Source organism: Notothenia coriiceps, unplaced genomic scaffold (assembly GCF_000735185.1).
Source record: "Notothenia coriiceps isolate Sejong01 unplaced genomic scaffold, NC01 NC01_scaffold00012998, whole genome shotgun sequence".
Lineage (NCBI taxonomy): Eukaryota > Metazoa > Chordata > Actinopteri > Perciformes > Nototheniidae > Notothenia > Notothenia coriiceps.
In genome coordinates this window covers 38,498-59,593 of record NW_011345699.1, presented here as the reverse complement: position 1 = coordinate 59,593, position 21,096 = coordinate 38,498, and the positions used below count along the sequence as shown (strand labels likewise).

The 21,096-nt window shown below is 41.6% G+C and overlaps 3 protein-coding genes across 5 annotated transcripts; all 3 read left to right on the top strand.

Moving 5' to 3' along the window:
- Nucleotides 1–1,784: 1,784 nt before the first annotated feature.
- Nucleotides 1,785–4,531, top strand: atp5po (ATP synthase peripheral stalk subunit OSCP). Its single transcript, XM_010773836.1, has 7 exons — nucleotides 1,785–1,852; nucleotides 2,140–2,184; nucleotides 2,265–2,375; nucleotides 2,648–2,777; nucleotides 3,442–3,554; nucleotides 3,726–3,812; nucleotides 4,276–4,531. Exons 1-7 carry the CDS (start codon nucleotides 1,826–1,828, stop codon nucleotides 4,384–4,386), a joined length of 624 nt encoding a protein of 207 aa, XP_010772138.1. The 5' UTR covers nucleotides 1,785–1,825; the 3' UTR covers nucleotides 4,387–4,531.
- A 286-nt stretch (nucleotides 4,532–4,817) lies between these two features.
- On the top strand, nucleotides 4,818–6,817 carry LOC104947750 (UPF0461 protein C5orf24 homolog). Its single transcript, XM_010773835.1, has 2 exons — nucleotides 4,818–5,074; nucleotides 5,349–6,817. Exon 2 carries the CDS (start codon nucleotides 5,352–5,354, stop codon nucleotides 6,018–6,020), a length of 669 nt encoding a protein of 222 aa, XP_010772137.1. The 5' UTR covers nucleotides 4,818–5,074; nucleotides 5,349–5,351; the 3' UTR covers nucleotides 6,021–6,817.
- A 923-nt stretch (nucleotides 6,818–7,740) lies between these two features.
- On the top strand, nucleotides 7,741–20,641 carry nsd1a (nuclear receptor binding SET domain protein 1a). Of its 3 annotated transcripts, none has more exons than XM_010773834.1 (23): nucleotides 7,741–8,197; nucleotides 8,753–9,633; nucleotides 10,048–10,183; nucleotides 10,353–10,525; nucleotides 10,617–12,414; nucleotides 12,607–12,731; nucleotides 13,010–13,229; nucleotides 13,431–13,534; nucleotides 13,626–13,676; nucleotides 13,779–14,000; nucleotides 14,403–14,483; nucleotides 14,591–14,714; nucleotides 14,824–15,024; nucleotides 16,078–16,257; nucleotides 16,849–17,005; nucleotides 17,100–17,305; nucleotides 17,412–17,524; nucleotides 17,625–17,894; nucleotides 18,318–18,434; nucleotides 18,539–18,680; nucleotides 18,793–18,899; nucleotides 18,992–19,184; nucleotides 19,553–20,641. In XM_010773834.1, the coding sequence occupies exons 2-23, from the start codon at nucleotides 8,770–8,772 to the stop codon at nucleotides 20,356–20,358; spliced, it is 6,390 nt and encodes a 2,129-aa protein (XP_010772136.1). In that variant the 5' UTR covers nucleotides 7,741–8,197; nucleotides 8,753–8,769; the 3' UTR covers nucleotides 20,359–20,641. The 3 variants fall into 3 exon arrangements, with proteins under 3 accessions (XP_010772136.1, XP_010772135.1, XP_010772134.1); XM_010773833.1 differs by having other exon boundaries at nucleotides 7,742–8,197; nucleotides 13,013–13,229; nucleotides 13,620–13,676; XM_010773832.1 differs by having other exon boundaries at nucleotides 7,742–8,197; nucleotides 13,620–13,676.
- Nucleotides 20,642–21,096: the final 455 nt, after the last annotated feature.

Genomic DNA, 21,096 nt, shown 5'->3' with positions numbered 1-21,096 from the left:
CACCATAGAAACAACTGTCTCACTACCTACATTCATTCATTTACAACAGCTGTTTGTTTTGGGATCAGACAATGAAGACCACAGAAGGAAATGTAATTGTACTACTTTAAAGCAGATGTGTATTTAGGTGGTTGGTGTAAAACTGTGGAATTCTCCACAGAATGATCTAAAGAATTGTATAGGTATTTTTCAGTTAGAGAAATTGTATAAATTAAGAAAAATGAGACTATATGAAGCGGAATGTGAATACGTTTATGTACTCTGGTTCTGCATTGGTATATTTTTGTGATGTCTGTTCTTTATTTGCAGGTCCCATTATTATTGTTATTATTATTATATTAACATTTATTATTTTCATATATTATTATTCCCCTTCTTCTCCAGTTGGACTCAGATGAGGGTGTTGCACCTTTCCTTGTTCATGTGATGTTTTGGTGTTGTTGTAGTTTTTTTTGTTTCTGTCCCGTAACTGTCAAGTGGGAACTAAGTATTTTTTGTAAGTTTTTGTGTTCCTCTTATTTTCCTACAATACAGCAATGATTGCCAGTGAATAAGAAAATATGAAGGACAGACCATCTATTTCTATTTTTTTTTAGAGAAAGGGGCAGGTCATATAAGATTTTCTTCTCCCTGCTCCTTTTCGAGTATGGTATGTTTACAGAGACATGTTTTGTAAATAATTGTTATACATTGAGTTTGTGCATACCATGAATGGAACAAATACAAATGAAATGAAATATGAGAAGATAGATATTCTGCCGATGACTACACACANAACATTTCAAGTGCTACTCAACTGGCTTTAGATAAGCCAGCCCTTTATTACTTTAGACTCCACTTCGAGCGATTGAATTACTAACAAAGCACTTATATACTAATAAAGGGCTGGCTTATCTAAAGCCAGTTGAGTAGCACTTGAAATGTTTGGCTCTATGAAACCTGATGTACTTATATGATTCTGTTTTCTTCAAGGTTGTATCTTCCTGGTCGAATGCACTTATTGTAAGTCGCTTTGGATAAAAGCGTCAGCTAAATGCAATGTAATGTAATGTAATGTAATGCTCACTATCACAGATCTTTTCAGATTTGTGAACAATATTTGAGAGAAATGGTTATTTTGTGTATGTAGAAAATGTTTTAGATCTTTGAGTTCATCTCATGAAAAATGGGAGCAAAAACAAAAGTGTTGCGTTTATATTTTTGTTCAGTGTAGTTTGACGGTATTTAACAGCAGCAAGTTACACAATCTACAAAATACAAGATAGATACCTTGTAACAGTAACAAGGGTTTAGCAGCCAGGTATAAATTACACATTTATTAATGGCATATATATATTGCACATATAGCACATATTGCACAAAGTTGGTTTGTATTTAGCAGCATGATGATAAACTGACTTTTCTGAAGTCTTAAGCACATCCTTCACATTTTTGCAAAGCTAATAATGTAACAGATATGTTGTCTGCCGTTTGTAGCAGTCGGTTGGGGGGTTTCTGGGCTAATAGAAACCACTGAACCACTGAACCTCTTTTTTAAACTTCCCACACAATTAATGTGTGGTCTCTACTGCCAGTTTTATTTTTGACAGTGTGTCTATTTTGGGTTTACACGTCATATTATATAAACAGAAAAGCAACTCCAATGTTTATTTGCTTTTTACACTACTGAATGGCCCCACATTTGTTATTTTTAGAAATGTTGTTTATAGACCTGACCTGTCAGAATGCGCCACACTGGAAAGACTACATTACCCACAGTCACACTCCTTCCTCTCAAGGGCACATGCGCAGTTGTTTGTTCTACTCTACACAGCTGTAGGAGAAAATGGCAGCACTCATGCTAGGACAGCAGGTAAGACATTCAATGATTTTGGTGATTTTAATCATGTTACAGTGATTTTGACCGACTTGTTTATCATTTCAGTTGCACATCTTATTGTGTTGTATTGCCTTTGGAGACCAGGATGTAACTCTTAATGTACAAAAAACCCACACGAGGCCTTTGCACTTGAATGACTGCTAATGTGTTAGCCTACCAGCTAGCTCAGTTTAACGTAAACGGTACACTTGGTTCCTAAAGTTTAATCGGCTAATGTTCTGCTTTATCTGTGTTGACATCATTTATTTTTTATTTTCTAGGCCCGCCAGTTCAGCACGTCTGTCATCAGACAAAAACTGGTCAAGGTAAATATCGTCACACTGCAGGACGCTTGTTTAAGAATGATTAGAGTTCGCAGTTAATCTGTGTGTACATGTCTTTAAAGGCTCCCATCACGGTCTACGGGGTGGAGGGACGCTATGCCACTGCTCTGTTCTCGGCTGCCAGCAAGCAGAACATTCTGGACCAAGTGGAGCAGGAGCTGGGGAAAGTGTCTGTAAGTGAACAGTTAAGACCTTGAAGTGCAGTTTTAATTATGTAAAGGTGACTATGAGGAGGAGTGTTTTCTCAACGTTTTATCACAAGTTGATAAGAATATAATTGTTGGTAATCAATTTACAGTGTTACAATGTCCTGTGTATCAGACATAAGGATAATTATGGATTCATTTTCAGTTTTTGCTCATCCATGGTGTTTCAATTCAACATGCATTTCTATTATAGTACATGAATTGAGTGTCCTCTTGCCTTCTGCAATCTTGTTTTTCAGTCCCTGATCAAGGACCCCAAGGTTTCCAGTATTGTAATGAATCCTCATGTAAAGCGCAGCTTCAAGCAGAAGACCTTCCAGGATGGTCTTGCAAAGTCCAAGGTTTCCCCCATCACCTTCAACCTCATCAGTGAGTTACTGCCATCAATACTGCTAGAAGTTTTAGCATGAATTTGTACTAATTAAAGATGAGTAGAACACAGGTATGCAATGTGAATTGGTATGTGAGTGTAGTGTAAGGTCGTTACCATAAAAAAGCATAAAGGAGTCCAATTACAACATGCAAAACGTATGAAAAAGTAATCTTAAATGTGCAGTGTTTTCAATGTTGAATATGTAAAAACACGTTTGTTTGCCTAGCCTCAACCATTTTAATTATTTATAGTTTGTGCTAGATTGAAATTCTACTGACTTCAGTGTGTTGGGTATACACACAAATGTTTCTGTTGTTTTTATCTAAAATAAGAAGTCACATGGGAATGAAAACCATCTTGTGCAGCAAAATAGAGTAGTAGAACATAATATTTGTCTGACCTCCGTAGAGGTCAGAGACATACGTTAGCTTCTTGTGGTCATACGTTAGCTTCTTGTGGTCTAATAATCTCTGTAAGGGTTTTTTGGAACAAGGCAGTTAAACGGTAATTGCCTAAACACTATTTATATTATAAAGTTAGATATGTTAGGTTAAATAGGCTTTTCTACACTCTAGCTGAACTGAAGGCCATCCGTTGGTAATGCAGGGAAACGGACAGTGTTGCATCTTCCTCAAATGTATCCTCCTTTTTGTTTTGCAGATGTGTTGGCTGATAATGGTCGTCTTACTATAACTGCTGACGTTATCGCTGCTTATGGCAAAATGATGAGTGCACACCGTGGAGAGGTCTCCTGCACCGTCACCACTGCACAGGTATAAAATGAGTTGACACAATATCTATCTGACTCCACATCCTTGTGGATTGGACTCCACATTGACACTGGTCACCTTAAACCGCAGTCATTATTCTGTATCAGTTACTTTTGCATCTGTTTACTGCAAATATGTTATACAATCAACCAAGGAACATTTGTCAATTTTCAGCCTTTGGATGCAGCTAGCCTTGCTGACCTGAAAGTAGCTCTCAAGGGCTTTCTTCAGAAGCATGAATCTATCAAGCTGGAAACAAAGGTATGTTGCAAGATCACACACACATACAAATTAACATTCTGCAGTTGTCGTGACTCCAAGTTTATCTCATTTATTAAGCCTTTGGGTACATGGGATAACTTTTTTTATTTTATTTAAGAAACAAAATGAAAATACAAGAAATACTTTTGCATATATTCTATTAAAAAACTATAGCAGAAAAAGTTATATTCACATATATGAAATGGTAGACCTTTTAAAATAATCCTGTGAAATTCTTAGAGCACTGTTATCAATAGTCAAGGTTGACTGTTGCCCCAAAAAATGTTCCATGCCTAGAATTCAAGATTGGAAGCCAATCGGAACAAAAAATTATTTTCCGTACCATACTAAATATAGTCTTAGTTCACAAATGCATTAATATAAGTAAAGCTAATTTAAAAAAACACTCTAACCTAACATTTTAAGTGTTGCATGTAATTAAAACGTTGTCTCCTCTTCACAGCTGGATTCTACCATCCTTGGTGGCATGATCGTCAGTATCGGGGACAAATATGTGGACATGTCCACCAAAACAAAGATTCAGAAGCTCACCAAGCTCATCAAGGAAACATAAGTCCTATGGACTTTCATACGTTTGGAGAAGTCCATCGGGGGAAACACTGAAATGTATATTGCTGTCCTGGCACTGCATTTGCTCCATAAATCCAGTGTCTATACTTAAGTTGATATGGATGTTAATAAAACATACAAAAAGTGAAGGTGTGTCTCTGTTGTTGTAATTGTGGCACATGTACACTCTTAGTTCCTAATTACCAGCAATACTGATTTTAAAAGCGTAATTGTATTAGAGTACTTCCACACTTTGAACAATGTAGCAGATGATGGTATTGCTGGAGTTGTGTCCATTTTTATTTATTTGTTATAATGTAACTAAGGGTCCTTTGTTTAGTTACGCACGCTATTATGATGCGTCTTTGTTTAATCTGCCAGAGCCACAATGGGGGATGCCGATTTGTCTCTGCCGTTTCCGAAAATGTGCGCATGCGTGGTCAGCGCATCCTGTTTTATCAAAAAAAAATCCAGGCGAAAATGGCTGCTCCTCTCATCTAAACCTCTGCTTAAAGGATTAAATGGCCATGAAATAAACAGCCGAAATCGCAGCCCCGCTACAAGACAATACTCATGAATGCCAGGGCGTAGTTTGAGCAGCGTCTTCATAAACATGTTGTCGCTGACAGAAAAGGATAATGTATGCGTTCCGAAATTAACCCTTTCCATCTAACATTCACCAAACAAATGAGGTACGAACTATTTATTTTACGTTTAAAATAAACAAGGTATTGCATGCGGTAACATTTATTTTTCTGCGAGACTTGTTTGGCTTTATGCTAACTATAGTTGTAGTTTACCTCGCTTTGTCTTGACGTAAAATGTGTTTTGTTGCAACGCTAAAAGGCCTATTGGCTCCATCAAAAGTAAGCTACTAAAAATGCTTCTTTGGGTTTGTTTTTCTTGGTTCACATTTGCATGAGTAGCTTTTCCACCTAATGTTTGTATTTCTCTGCATTCCAACAGAAAATGATGCATCAAGTGACAAGCAGCAGCAGTGACTATTGTATGAGTGGGCTGGCAGAGGACTGTCATCCAGCCAGCCACTTTGATCTCTGTAGCACACAGTCCAACAAATTCTACCCATCTCAGACAACCCCTGGTTTGCAGCTGTCCCTTGCCGGCCTAGCCCCTTTGCCGCAGGGCATGCACAAAGCCATGATATGTCAAATGCAAGGCACCCAGAACGACTTCCACCCTCAGACAGTGAGGATCAGGAGCAGTGAGGCGGCGGGGCTGGATGGCTCTAAAAAGAAGAAGAGCATAGTTAAGTCGGGGAGGAGAGGGAGGCCATCAGGGACCACAAAGTCAGCAGGATACCGTACAAGTACTGGACGTCCACTCGGGACCACTAGAGCAGCTGGGTTCAAAACAAGCCCGGGAAGGCCCCTTGGTACCACCAAAGCAGCAGGATATAAGGTCAGCCCCGGACGGCCCCCCGGCAGCATCAAGAATCTAGCTCGGCTCAAGAGGCTGGAGTTTGGTTGTGACGGCACCAAGAAACTTGACTTTATTAACTGCAGTGTTCCCAAGAAACTGGACTTCACTGGCTGTGATGTTCCACCTTTTCCATACAACCTGATGGAGAAAAGACCCCTCTGTGAGCCCATTTGCAAAGTGGATGAATCCAGTGAATAGTTCTGCAGCTCTCTCTCCAGTGCTGGAAAATGTGCATGAGCAAGAAGATGCCGATGGGATCTCAAATGTTGGAGGAAATAACTTTTTGCCATTTAGAAATGGTTCTGACTGAGTGTTTGTACAGTGTTTGACATTGTCTTCATTTTATCATAATACATGAATCAATTACAAGTATGTTATTCCAGTTTGGCAGAGATGCATGTGAATGAATTAATCGCACTAATCAGTAAAGGCAAAACATGTATTTATCAGTCGGGTTAAAACCTTACTGAGAGTTAATCCTTTTTTTTCATCAAGCATTCTTGCCTTGAGTTGTTCTTTCTCTGCTTTAATGTGTTATGACCCAGTTCTTTGTGACATTTTCTACGTTTATAAAACTGCATTTTAGTACTTACTGCCAAACAAATATACTTTTTCCTGTGCATACATATGTTGAAGTATAGTTATCCTTTATGTGGCGTCTAGTTCCATCTGTGTATTATTTTGTGATATTATCCTGCATCATACCTAAAATGGCAGCACTGCAATATACTTTTAATTGCTTGAACTGGTAAGACTCACTTTATAATATTTTTTTGAACACAGTATTTGTTATTATTGCACTTTGTGAATAGTTTTATGTATTGTAACATCATCTCCAAACTCACTTTATAAGCACTTCCAGATTTACGTGTATGTTATGCTGTTTATTAGGGGGGGAAATTACTGAAAAACTGAAAAAAATGCTTTGTGGTTTGTGTAATAAATACTAATGTGTTGTATGTGAAACCAAAATAAAATACATTCTTTTCCACGTACCTACTGTACACAATTTCCTGTAAAATCGAAAGCATGTAATTCTCCCTGTGGACACAAGAGGGCCCGTATCCCCAGATAATATAATCACCTTCTAATAAATCCTTTATTTACCTTCTGTGAAATCAAATGACGTCCTAGCTTTCTGATATCTACAGTCTTACAGTTAAGTGTTACACCGTGAGATATCCGAACTGGTAAATAACAGTGTTTAGTGTAAACGCTAACGCTGACTATCAGGGTAGGTAAATAAGTTGCTTTCTCGAATCTGTTCAGTGTTTGTACTGGATCACTCACCAAAAATGTGTGAGATATGAGTGGCCTACCTATTTAAATCAACAGCCTTGATAGTATTTTTTAAAATCCGCACAGAGAGTTCCTGTGCTGTCAGGTCGGCATGTAACCGGATGGTCTTTGTTTGATCTTCAAGGACTGGCCCACTGCAGCGAGCCTATTGTGCTTTCGTGTTTATGGATATTATGTCAATTCAATCTCCAATACACGGATCAAATTCTTACTCGGGTCAAGATGGAAGACGATCAGTGGGGTTTTTAATCGGCGAAAATTCAGTTTTTGTGCACGCTTACAGCCACATTGACTCCTTTATTTTATTTTTCCTGAGCGCCTAGCGGCCTATTTCCTCATGTCAGAGGACTCAGTGGAAAGGCAACATGGCGCACGGAGTTATGACCGGCGAGGCCGTGTTGCTGTTTGCGCAATGCAATCATTCTGTATTCTCCATTTCCCTGCGACACACTCAGAAACACAGTCCTGTCAGTAGGGTTAAGCTCAGAAAACAATGAAAGACGCACAGAAATGGGTCACATATCCAAAAAAAGTCATTCATTACTGTTTATTATGCCATATAGCTATTATACACCATTAATACACTTCACCTGGATGCGCATGCACGTGAATTATTGTGTGCGTGCTTGATTTTAATTGTGCGAGCGTGCGTGTGTAAAGAGGGTGAGTGTCACGGCCCTGTGCAGACGGGGGGTTGGGTAGCAGTGCCGATTGGTTGCTGCTCACCAACACAGTCAGTCTGGGCTTGTTTTAACATAACCGGGGGCACTTCGACAGCAGGCAAAAATCATGTAGTAAATAAGCTGTTGTTAGGCTTACGGACCGGTTATGGCACATTTTAATTTCGGTGTTGCAGCGTAATGGAGATTTACTTGTTATTTTGTATTTAGGTTACAGTTTTCAGGGGGCTGATGAGGCGATGAAGTGCAGAGAATGAGAGCTGTGCCTTGGCCTACTGCTAGTGCTGCTGCAGCTGGGATTGTGCAGATACGCTTCCACAAACCGAGAAAAACACTCGCTTTGTGCCACATTATCAAACATCCGCTGTTGGTTTCACGTTGGCCGACCTCCAAATGGTGAGTTTCTCTCGTTTTTACACGTGTTGATAGTGTTGTAAACTTACTGCCGATCAGCCCTTTTTAGAGTTAATAGGAGCTTCCTCTGTCGGTGTGTGGCTGTAGCTTGTTTGTGTGAGCCACTCACTGTGATGGCTCAGTGTCAGCACCCCCACTACAGCGCTCCTCCATTGACTGTACAATTCAGCGATCGCCATGACCCACAATCATCAGACAAAGCGGTACTATTTTCTGATAGTTTGTGAATGAAATGTGCGATAGGAGCGGGACAGCGGATGTGTTTTGTCTTGTGCAGTCCGACCGGCCTCTAGTATGGAGGCCATGCAAAGTCGGCTTATTACTCTGTGTGAGCGCGCACAGTTCATGGTAGCCTGTGCTACTTTATAGGTGTCTGTTTACCCGAAATGCTTGTCGCTCTATTTCCTCAATGATTTGATGTGTCTACCAGATTTATTGTGTTTACACTATACAAGTCTCATTTGTCACTATTGTAGTTACTGAGAAACTTAAGTGGCACATTTCCCCCGTCTAACCTGCTTTTTCTTTATTTGACAGGATCTAGCCATGACAACATGAATCAGTCATACAGACCTGTTGTTAGGGTAGGCTCAGGGTTTGGCTCAGGCCAGCCAGAGCTGAGGCCCCGCAATGGTCTTGTAGGCACTTCCTATGGAAACCAATGCAGTGTGAGACGTGGATCAGACCAACTGCCAGCCGTGCAGCTGCCATCCTCCAGCATCAAACAGCCTGCTGTGCTGGGGTACACCCAGCCAGACCGATCCCACCGCTACAGCCCGCTGAAGAGGCTGCAGAACCTGAACACTGTGGTCAGCAGGCCGGACCTAGAGAGGGACCTCCGACCGAGGAACAACTTGCACTGTGCAAGCCCCATCAGTGATGATGGCGATGACGAATTTGAGGCACCGTCAGTGCAGCTGCCTTCTTCTCCAGGGATTGATGATACGGAGCCCTTTGAGACTATTCAGGATGTGAGCAGGAATGGCTTCTCCCCTCACAGTCCTGACAGCATGGAGCGATGTTCTCCCATTCCAAATGGCTACCTGCATTTCGAGTCCACACTGTTTGACAGCAGTGACATCAAGGAGGAGGAGGAGGAGGAGGAGGAGGAGGAGGAGGGGGAGGAGGATAGTGGTAGTGAGGACATGGCACCTTTTTACCACTCCCCAAAGCTGGGTCAGGACCAAACTGTGAGTGACAGTAGGGGCTCAGGGCTGGATAAAAGAACATACAAACCTACTGTCTTTAACCTCATGTCCAAAACTATATCTGAACTCAACCCTACACTAAGCCCCAGTGCACTGCCGGAAATCACTATGAGGGATGGGTGGAGCTTGGGTGAGGAATCAGACAGTGATGTTGAACTTTCCTCTCCTGTTGACCATGGACTTATTTCACCAGCTGGCACCAACTCCAATGTGAGTCTGAAACACCTTGGATACTTTCTTTCCTTTACCGCTGTACAACAAAATCTACATTATGTTTTCAGAATTTAAATTGGTTATGTACTGTTAGGGAGTAAGAATGTCGATGCGTTGAAGTCATCATTTCATTGTGCCTGGACCACCTTTCACCAACAGCTGTACACCTGTACCAATGTCATGCTAAAAATACTTGTATTGATCGTTTAGAGATTAATTGTGCCGTGTGTAGGGAGGAAAAGTTTTACATATGCACTCAAAACAACAGAGAAAAGTTTAAGTGCAACAGAAACATAAACTGTTTATTAGAAAAAAATATATTTGAATACTTTTGGGATTTTTTTTCCAGTTTGCATACAATATCACAGTTTTCTGGATTATACATTAAAGTTTTTTTATTGTCTTGGATAGTCCAACAGCCCAAAGAAAAAGCTTCTTTCTACTGCGAAATACGTGGAAGGGGACTTGGTGTGGGCCAAGTTCAACAGGCGGCCCTGGTGGCCCTGCCAAATCACCTGTGACCAGGGCATCTGCACCAGGATGAAAGGTGAGTAAAGCTGCAGAGGAAATTTAATTTGAATATGGATTCCATAACCAAATAGTTTCCCACATCAAAACCTTTACCTGATAAGTAACACCTTCCACAGGAATTATACCGTGTGTGCGCAAGTTGATTAATAAGTTGACCATTTATATATTATTATGTTTTATTTTAGTTCCCAGTCCTCGTCCTTGCCGGATGTATTTCCTGGAGACGATTGGGGAGACTGAAGAGTCTGCCTGGGTCCCCGGGAGTGCCGTTCTTCCTTTTGAGGGAGGCCATCAGTTTGAAGGCCTACCTGTGCTTAGACGGAGAGGGAAGCAGAAGGAGAAAGACTACAAGTATACGGTAAATTCAAGAAATTGGTTTAAAAATATCATATAATGTTATTGTGGACATTTTTTTTTTTGTGGACTAATATTATTTCTGTTCTTGGCAGATACCCAAAAGTTTACTGACTGCCTGGAAAGTCAGTGTGACAGAAGCTGAGTCTCTTCTTCCAAATCGACAAAAGAATACTGAAAGCGTGCTTTCAATATCCGTCAATGGAGAGGAGCGTGTGCCCAGTCCATTTGCTACTGAAAAGACACAGGAGGCCTCCGCGGTCTCTGTGGATTCTGCTCAACCTCCATCAGCTAATATGACCAACAATGGCAATGAGCATGATCTCATAAAAAACTCTGCTGCAGTTCAAAACAATAGGGGCAAAGCTTGTAAGAAGAAAAAGAAATGTTTGTCAGACATATTTGGCCATATAGTTGGTGGATCAAAGGAGTCATCTTCCATCACAAACACAGCGGATCCTTTTCATACAACAACTCGTGCACTGAAAGATGAGCCAAAGGACTCACCTTATGCAGATCTGAATTCAGTTCCAGTACTGCATCGTCCTAAACGCACAGCAGTGTCTCCTATAAAGGATGTACACAGATTGGTCAGGAAAGAACAGGGTTCCACAAAAGATAAAACAAAGTTGAGTGAAAAAGTGAACCACTCGACATTAAGATCTAAAGACAAACAACCTGAACAGAGTTTGGGCAGCTGTAATGAACTGTTGTACAGTTCAAATGAAAAGCACTCTATGAATCTTCCTGCCAGCAGTCGTCTGATGACGAGGGCTCTGAAAGCAGAGGAAGAGACAGATCTCAAAGATGCACTGGGCACAAACCAAATCTCAACAGGTGCTCATGCTGATGATTCTCTTGACAATATATCTACTGATGCAGCCGTCCAAACTGAAAAGTTGGAATTGCATAGCAAAGTATCATCCTCTGCAAATCACAGCTTTCCAAAAAGGCGTGCAAGGAAACCTGATAAGAAACAAATTCGTAATGGCTCATTAATGAGGTCTAAGTGTTTGGACTCAAGTGAACCCACTGTGCAGCCTGTTGAGGTCAAGAAAGAAAACCCAGATCTGTCATTATCTACTTCCCCGTCCTCGTCTCTGTCTCCAATGGACGCTTTCCAGGATGTCAAGGAACTAACATTTAAATCTCTTGTGAAGGAGGACAGCAGTGACTCGGAAGGGACTGCATTTCGGCCTGATTCCAATTATAAATTCAGTACCTTCCTAATGCTTCTGAAAGACATGCATGATACCAGAGAACAAGATGGTACACCCCTAGCTCTCCCTCCATCACCGGTCCTCATAAAGGAGGAACCTCTTGTAATCCCTACTTCTACAGGGGGTGACCCGCTGAAGAGTGATGGTTTCGCCTTCGGGGTGAAAACGGAGAATGGGAGGTCCAGGAAATCCATAAAAAATACAGTGGTGAAAACTAATAGGACTAAAGCTCTCATGACAGCTGACACCTACCATTGTGAGGGCTTTCCTGTTCTCTCTCAGACTGGGAACTCGGACAAGCAGCGTAGAAAACAAAGGTTACCTGCCAAACTGAAACTCGCCATACCTGGACTTTCTTCGGACCTGGCGGACTTGGCTTACGGCAGGGAGTTTGTTAGTGGCCACGCTGATTTAGCTAATCCTGGGTCCTGTCCTACTCTCACTACTGATGCCTTGGCCAGCTACCTCAATACGAACTCAGGATCCACAGTGGCTCCAAAGAAGCGCTGGCAGATGGTTATGGGGGCCGCTGAGAATAAGGGTGAAGTTATGAGTGAGGTGCCTGCAGACCTGAGTGGGTCTTACACCAGAGGAGCGTCACCAGATCTTGATCTGGGAGTTGAGAAGATGGCAGAAAGTGACTGGCACATCTCAGAGACAAGCAGCTCACCTGGTAAGAGACAAAAGGCTGCTGTTAAATGTGTTCACTAAGATTATAAAATGCGTAAGATAGTGTTTGAGTGTGTTGAGACAGTTTTTCTGAAAGGTTTTGCTTGATCTACTGTGTTTTGGATTGTACCTCGTTTGTATTTCTCTTACGAAAAATGATTACATATTTAATTGTGTTTATTATGTATTTACGCAGGTAATTCGGAGAACAAGCGTCAACGTAAACCAACTAAAAGGCTCCTCGAGTCAACTGAGGAGTATGAACAAATATTTGTCCCAAAAAAGAAATCAAAGAAACACAGCTCAGAATCTTCCAAAACGGTAATGATCTTCCAAAACTCGTTCTTTTAAACAGCAACTGGTGTTACTGTGAAGTGTCTTTTTCATTTCATTCCTGAATTTTCTATGTTCCAGAAAAACATAATCCAACAATATCCACACATGCAATCATTAAAAATGTTCACTTACATAATTTTTCCATCGTCATCATTTTTACTAGGTTATCAAGATATCATTGCAGACACAAATAGCAAATTCCTCTCTGAAAACATGTAAAATATAATTGGAACTTGATGGTTACTTTGCATGTGTGTACGCAGCAGGCATCAGGGATGACAGCACTGCATGATCCCAGCACCTCACCGGGAATAATTACCTCAGCGGCATCTTCTGTTGAGCCCTCCGAGGCTCCGGCAGAGCTGGAAGGGAGTCCTTGTCGGGATGAACTTTCTCCTGTAGCTTCCCCTGCTTCTCCAACCACATCACAACACCTCCTCGATGCAGAGACAGCAGATGAAACTGATCTACCTCCTGAACTTGGTAAACAAGTTTAAGTGTGTCTTTTAACCGGATATCGTGTTTAATTGAAAATGTAAACTCTCTAGCTGTCTAATTTAAAATAGAATAATGTTGCTGCAAGAATCAAATTAATTGATTTTTAGAAGGAACAGTTGTTCCCCAGAGATGTTATTTTTTACATTGAAGTTATACTGAGTTATTATTATTTTTTTCCTAATTTAGACACAGGGTCCTCGGTCCAAGAAAGAAAGCGGCCAAGGAAGCTTTCTCACAAGGTGCTTGACTGTACCATAGAAGAAGTGTCTGTTGCTCATACAAAGAAGAAGGTATGTGGAGATTCATTCAACAACTATTCCACTTAGTGTTTTGAACTAGAAATGTTAAATGAACCGTACAATCTTTTTTTTGGAGCCAAAGCAGCAAACTAGAGTTACCTCAGAAGCGAAAGAGTTTGTCAAGAAGACTCAGGTACTAATATTTAAAATCATTCACTGTCATTATTGGGTTCAACCAAACAGTATGATGCTAAAAATATCCATTCTAAACATGATTAAATCTCACATTGGATAGGTTGGATCTGTAAAGAGGGAGAAGCCTGTACCCGGCGCATCCTCGACCCCTGCTGCTGCCAGAAGACACTCGGAGAGCAAAGACCTCCCAGAAGTCCTCAGTCCAAACAGGCCGTCCAGCCCTCGTGGATCCAAGACCCCAAAGCAGGAGGCTGAGGTGGAGGCCTGCAGCACTGTGGAGAAACAAAACCTACACACTGGAACACTAACTCCCAAATCTGAGGTGTGCATTTTCTATTGTTCCGCAAACAAGACATTGGTCATCCATTAAATCTGTAGCCTTGCAGAAGTTTAAAGTATCTCCTATAGAGCTGCAATGATTGTCTAATCTTTTAGTGCGGCAAGTGAAAAGTAACTTCTAACTATTTTATTAATTCATTGATCATTAATGTAGTTGGTCTTGCAAAAATTGCAGAAAATAATATTATGGCCCCTCAAATCTGGATATTTGCAGTTTACCTCTGTTTTGTATCATATTTAAGTAAAATCTTTGGGTCGCGGACTGACCAAACAAGACATTCAAAGAAATGTTCTTGGACTTTGATGAACTGGAATTATTTAAAGATTATTCCGTTATGCAAAAAATGGTTAGTTGCAGCCCTCATCTCTTCTTTCATCTGTTCAGGTGCTCTCTGTCAGCCTCTCTTCTCACGTGGATGTCAAAGGGAAAATAGGAGCCACATCCTTAAAGGAGAATGTCTGTCAGGTGAGATAATCCACCAGAAACTCTATATCTCTAGCGTTTTATGGCATGGGACATCGTTTATTTGTAACGGGTAGATCGATAACATCTTATTGTGTGTGTTTGTGCAGGTGTGTGAGAGGACGGGAGACCTGCTGGTGTGTGACGGACACTGTTATGGAGCCTTTCACCCGCAGTGTATTGGCCTGTCAGTGGCTCCCAAGGGGAAGTTCCTCTGTCGTGAATGCAAAGCTGGTGCGTACACCTTGTGCCTGACTAACTGCTGAGTCTATGACCGCTCATAAAGTATCTGTCCTTACCCACACTTCAACAAATGTTAGTTATTGTTTTCTTTCCCTTTCAGGTGTCCATACCTGCTTTGTGTGTAAGGAGTCTGATAATGAAGTAAAGCGCTGCATGATAGCATTGTGTGGGAAGTTCTACCACACAGACTGCATAATGGCGTACTCCGCCACCCAGCAACACAACAAAACCTTCCGCTGCTCTCTGCATGTGTGTCTGTCTTGCCACATCACCAACCCTCTCAACATCTGTAGCTCTAAAGGTAAGCTCAAATCACATATTTGAAGCTATGTTGATTTTAGTGCCAGATATGTCCTTATTGTCTTAACTATGACCTGATGATCATAGATGATATGTTACTGTCAGGTTTCTTACAACATATGGAACTATGCCTTACTCTCCTCCATTAACTTGGCAAATATATACTGTATATACCTTGACTATTTATTACCAGTTTAGACAGTCCTGATCACCTTCTATAGTGTGTACTCTCCTGCAAAATGGATACATGTTTGAATTTTTAGCAAATTCTGAACTTGCTATCACTTAACTTGCTCTTTGTTCTTGTCTGTCAATCCTGGAGCAAATTAATGACTTTGTTTTGAGGTTTTCTAAGATGTTCTGGTTACACAACACAATCTGAAGCTAGTTGCATGTAACCAGTTTGTTTGGATAAACCTTGAGCAGCTTTTCTAAACCTACTTATTGAATGGCTTTTAGCTTTATGACTGGAGATATCAGGATTTGTTTAGGTGATTTGAATCTTTATGGGTGAATCACTGTCTGTAGCAATGAGCTGTTTTGAACAAAGACAGTGATACCTAACAAAGAGGCTGCAATTGATAAGTACCCCGAGATGCTTCTAGAACATCGTATAATAAGTACCTGATGCTGCACTGCTAACAGTGTGTTGCAATTACTATTACTGCAATTTGACCTGGCTCTATTTCTATATTAAGTGTTCCAAGAACACTATTTTGTCAGTTTATTGTTGCAAAACTTCCATTAGATGTCTAAATACTTTAAGAACTTTAATACACAAAGGTGTATTTGTGTCCTGGTGTCATAAGTGTGTTATTGTGTTTTGATATTTGTAGTGAATTGTGTTTTATGACACTCAAATAGTTTATTTTAACTATGCTATACTGGTAAAAGCCAGTTTAGGGACATGCGTGGCAAAAACTATAAACTCTCGGTGCAGCTCATCAGTTCCAAGCTCTTTAGTGGAACTACATTTGATTTCATCACCCTTATCAAATCAAGTTCAAGTGTGTATCGCTTAAGCTACCTTTGCTCCTCTATATTTGTATTGTAGGTCGGTTGGCTCGCTGTGTTCGCTGTCCTGTGGCCTATCATGCCAATGACAACTGTATGGCAGCAGGCAGCTTGGTGCTTGCAAACAACAGCTTCCTATGTCCAAACCACTTCACCCCCCGCAAGGGTTGCAAGAACCACGAACACATCAACGTCAGCTGGTGCTTTGTGTGCTCCGAGGGTAAGTCTCCTCCTGTTTTATGCTTATTTTAACCTGTCAACAGCTAAACTCCTGTGATCATGAATAAATTATAAGATGCATTTGTACCTAAAGCTATGTAAGTAAATGTAATCTGAATATGCGTCTCCCAAACACCCTGTTTCAAATGTTAATAAAAAAACATAAAAGTGGCTGATTTGGAAAATGCACTGTGCTCCAGAGCATATTCATGTCTATACCCAATATGTACCAATGTAATGCTCCCTCTTGGCAAAGTGATAATTTTAAGGCTCTTTCATATTTTAGTTTAATGAAATTGGCAGATAAGATCCAGTTATTGATCAGATTTATTTTTGAATGTTAAGCTTTACCTCCTTTTGTGAATAGATGGATGGTCTGATATTTATTTGCTTGTAGTAGCTAACTTTTGTTTGATTTTCCAGTTTTGTTTTATATTGTTGTATATCAAATAATTCATGCAAATGAGCTTTGAGCCCGGACACTGTGTGATGGCCACTAGTCTTCACACATCATTTTGAACATTTTATGGATAAAGCAAACAAACTGATAAAGCATATAACTTAATTGGTCTGTTTTGCTGTGATTGTGTAGGGGGCAGTCTGCTGTGCTGTGAGGCCTGTCCTGCTGCTTTTCATCAGGAATGTTTGAATATTGAGATGCCTCAGGGCAGCTGGTTCTGCAATGACTGCAAATCTGGAAAGAGGCCTCGTATTAAGGACATACTGTGGGTCAAATGGGGGCGTTACAGGTAAAGTCACAACATTGCCTGGCCTATACACACTGTAACGTTACAGCTAAATGTACCCGTGTTTGCATTTCTGAAATCTGGTCTGAATCTTCAGGTGGTGGCCTGCAGAGGTCTGTCTGGCCAAAGATGTCCCGAGCAACATCTTAAGGATGAAACATGAGGTTGGAGAGTTTCCTGTGCAATTCTTTGGCTCCAAAGACTTTGTGTGGACGTACCAAGCAAGAGTCTTCCCCTACATGGAGGGTGACACTCAAAACATAGAGAAAATGGGAAAGGGCGCAGATGCAGTGTATAAAAATGGTATGTAATTGAGTCCAGTTTTGTTTTTGTGTCTAAATCTGCTTTTGACATTAACTAACGTATTCAGGGTGTGTTTTATTAACAAAGGTCCTGTTTTGTCTTTTAGCGCTGAATATTGCAGCGGAGCGCTTCAAAGAGCTCCAGGCAGAGAAGGAGATGAAGCAACTTCAGGAGGACAGAAAGAACGACAAGAAACCTCCTCCGTACCGGCACATTAAGGTACTGTCATCAACCCTGATTTGTGCTTTTCTGCCCAGACTAAAACGCTGTTCAATGAGATGAACTGTGAAAAATGAACACCCCTGTGTCTGTCTCTTAGGTGAACAAGCTAATTGGGAAGGTGCAGGTCATTACTGCCGACCTATCAGAGATCCCACGTTGCAACTGTAAGGCGTCGGACGAGAACCCGTGCGGCATCGACTCGGAGTGCATTAACCGCATGCTGATGTACGAGTGCCACCCTCAGGTGTGTGTGGCAGGGGAGCGCTGTCAGAACCAGACCTTCACAATGCGCCAGTACACACCCGTGGACATTTTCAGGACACTGGGGTGCGGCTGGGGATTGGTCGGTGAATCGGACATCAAAAAGGTATGTTGGAAAAATGTAGATAGGCCATGGTCAAAAAGATTTATTTTTGGTTATTATCACTAATGAATGTATAATTTCATTTTTGATATCACTAATGTTATCTCTTTTATATAAATTGTGTTTATTTGTTCATCTCTTTATTTTTGTTTATTTATGATGACTTTATATTTATTATCAATATTCCTATCTTACCATGTAAAGGGGTATTTAGCTAATGACACTTGGTTAAATAACCCTTGGGGAAATGGGCTATGACACTAAACAACTGAACTGCTGTTCCATGCAAGCCTTGAAACTTTAAATAAACAAAACGATACAAAAAAAGAAGAAATAAAATAATTCCAAAATGCACGACTATGATATTTGCGTATCTCTCTACGTTTTTAATACTCTCTTTCTCATTCTTTTTCTGGTGCTTCTAAGGGAGCCTTTGTGAGTGAATACGTCGGAGAGGTGATCGATGAAGAAGAATGTAGAGCCAGGATCAAACACGCCCAGGAGAACGACATCTGTAACTTCTACATGCTAACACTGGACAAGGTGATCAAATACACCTCTCTGAGTCTTTTTATGATTTGGCTTAGCAACACACTCAAGTTAAAGTAGACGTCCGATGCAAACCTGTTTTTTATTTTTAATTCTAGGACCGGATCATTGATGCGGGGCCCAAAGGGAACCAGGCTCGCTTCATGAACCACAGTTGCCAGCCAAACTGTGAGACTCAGAAGTGGACTGTGAATGGAGACACCAGGGTCGGGTTGTTTGCTCTACAAGACATCCCACAAGGTCTGAGTGACAGCCTACTTTCATTTTGCTCTTTTGTGTTGTGTAGGATTAAAAATGCAGATTATTTGATAACTTTAAAAGAATCAAAGGTCTAATAAACTATGTACTTTAGGTGTGGAGCTGAAATTCAACTACAACCTGGAGTGTCTTGGCAATGGGAAAACTGCCTGTAAATGTGGAGCATCAAATTGCAGCGGTTTCCTAGGTGTCCGTCCTAAGGTAAAAAATGTTAGGAAACACTTTCAACCACCAGGGACACATTTAAACATGTGAAATGAGCTGCTGTTATAACCTCTGTTTTCCTTGTTCAGAACCAGCCATCAGTGGAGAAACTGAAACTAAAGGAAGGTAGAAGGAAGAAGAAGACCAAGCAAGAGGTGACCAAGGAGAGGGAGGACGAGTGCTTCAGCTGTGGGGACGGGGGACAGATAGTGTCCTGTAAGAAGCCGGGCTGCCCCAAGGTCTATCACGCAGACTGTCTCAACCTGGCCAAGAGGCCTGCAGGCAAGTAACGGGGAGGGGACGAAGAGCGTACCGAGTGTAGGACTGAAGGAAAACCTTTTTAGTATAATATATTTAGTATTAAGTATAATCTGAATTTTTTCGTACCTAAATGCAGATTATATTCTAGATTTGACAATAAACTAGAATAACTTTGTAAATGTAATAAATAGGCCAAGCCAACAAATTGCTTACTATAGTATAGGGCTTTGTCATTACTTCATTTGTCAACGTACAAATTGAACCACAATCTCAGTTTTTGGCAGCCATACTTATATCTCCGCCTTGTTACACAATGAGCGCCAATGGTTTATATACCGTTACGCCCCCATTCCTTTTATACTCTGTAATGACAGTGATCTTTTCCCCAGGGCGATGGGAGTGTCCATGGCACCAGTGTGACGTCTGTGGTAAAGACGCCGCCTCGTTCTGTGAGATGTGCCCCAGTTCTTACTGTAAGGAGCATCGTGAAGGCATGCTCTTCATCTCCAAGCTGGATGGCAAGCTGTCCTGCAGTGAACATGACCCCTGTGGGCCTGACCCCCTGGAGCCGGGGGAGATTCGTGAATATGTGCCCACCATGAGGCCCGGGGCCACGGCTGTGCCTGGCACCGTGGGCGCAGACTCAGGGGGAGATAGTTCTGCTCCCATTACCTCCTCTGAGGGTCCGGCCACATCGCCTGGGCCTCCTCCACGTCTCTACATCAACACAAAAACTGCTACCTCCAGCTTCGTCCCCTCCAGCAGGCCGCACCGCAGAGACAGGACTGAAGGGAAAGGGTTTTCCACTCCTACCTCCTCCAAGGACGAGAGGGAGGACGGTGAGGTGGAGGACGGGGAGGTGTGTGGGCTAGAGATGGAGGAGGTGGACGAGGACGATGATGATGATGATGATGATGATGATGATGATGATGAAGAAGAAGAAGAGGAAGCAGAAGCAGAGGCAGGGGAGGAAGATGATGACATGGAGGAGATGGAGATTGTTCAAGACGAGGAGGATGAGCAGCACTTTGGAGGTGGTCCTCTGGAGGAAGGCGGTGAGGAAGAGGAGGACGAAGGAGGCGATGTGTATGACACATGGGGGGATTATGTGGATGAAGAAGCTGATGATGGGGAGGTGGAGGTGGAGGGGGATGATGTGGAGGAGTGGGGGAGAGTTGAAGATGATGACAAATGACACCCAAACTCCCAAAAGACCCTCAAAGGACAACAAAACTTAGTAAAAGACTGAGAGTTTGATATTTTGGTACCTACTTTGGTGCTGCGTTGCCTTCTCGTCCCCAGACTGCTGGACTCGCGGTGGGGGGGTGTACTGGTGCTACGGTTCGAAGATTGTCTCCGTCTCTTTATACTTCTGCCGATACGTTTCTTTGTGTCTGGTGCTGTTCTGGGGCCGTATTCACAAAGCATTTTATCTTACCGCTAGGAGTGCTCCTAACTCGCGCTAAAACATTTTACGTAGGAGTTTTTTCTTAAAAGTTATTCACAAAGCCGCTGAGACCTACTCATACTAAGGATAAATCACTAAGAGTGAACTAAGAGTGACGCGCCGTTGCTATGGATTACGTCGATTCTCGTGCATGAGTTTAGAAGCGGTCAGTACGGTGATTGGTTGTTCAGAGCAGGCGATCTCGGTGAAACTCATCCGCAACATCCCACAAACGAGCCCACTAAAACAAGGAAATAGCCTAGGCTAGAAATGTATTCCTATCAAATAGTTATGGACAGTGCAGTTAGCAGAATACACGCATGATGACAAGTTTGTGCAGACCACGATAATGACGTTGTATATGCACGTTAAAGAGAGAGAGCAAACAATAAAAATATGTAAATTGCATTAAATCAAGGGGGCAATTAAAAGCACCCTGCAAACTATTATCCAATGAGCATATTTCCAGCACTTAAACACTTTCAA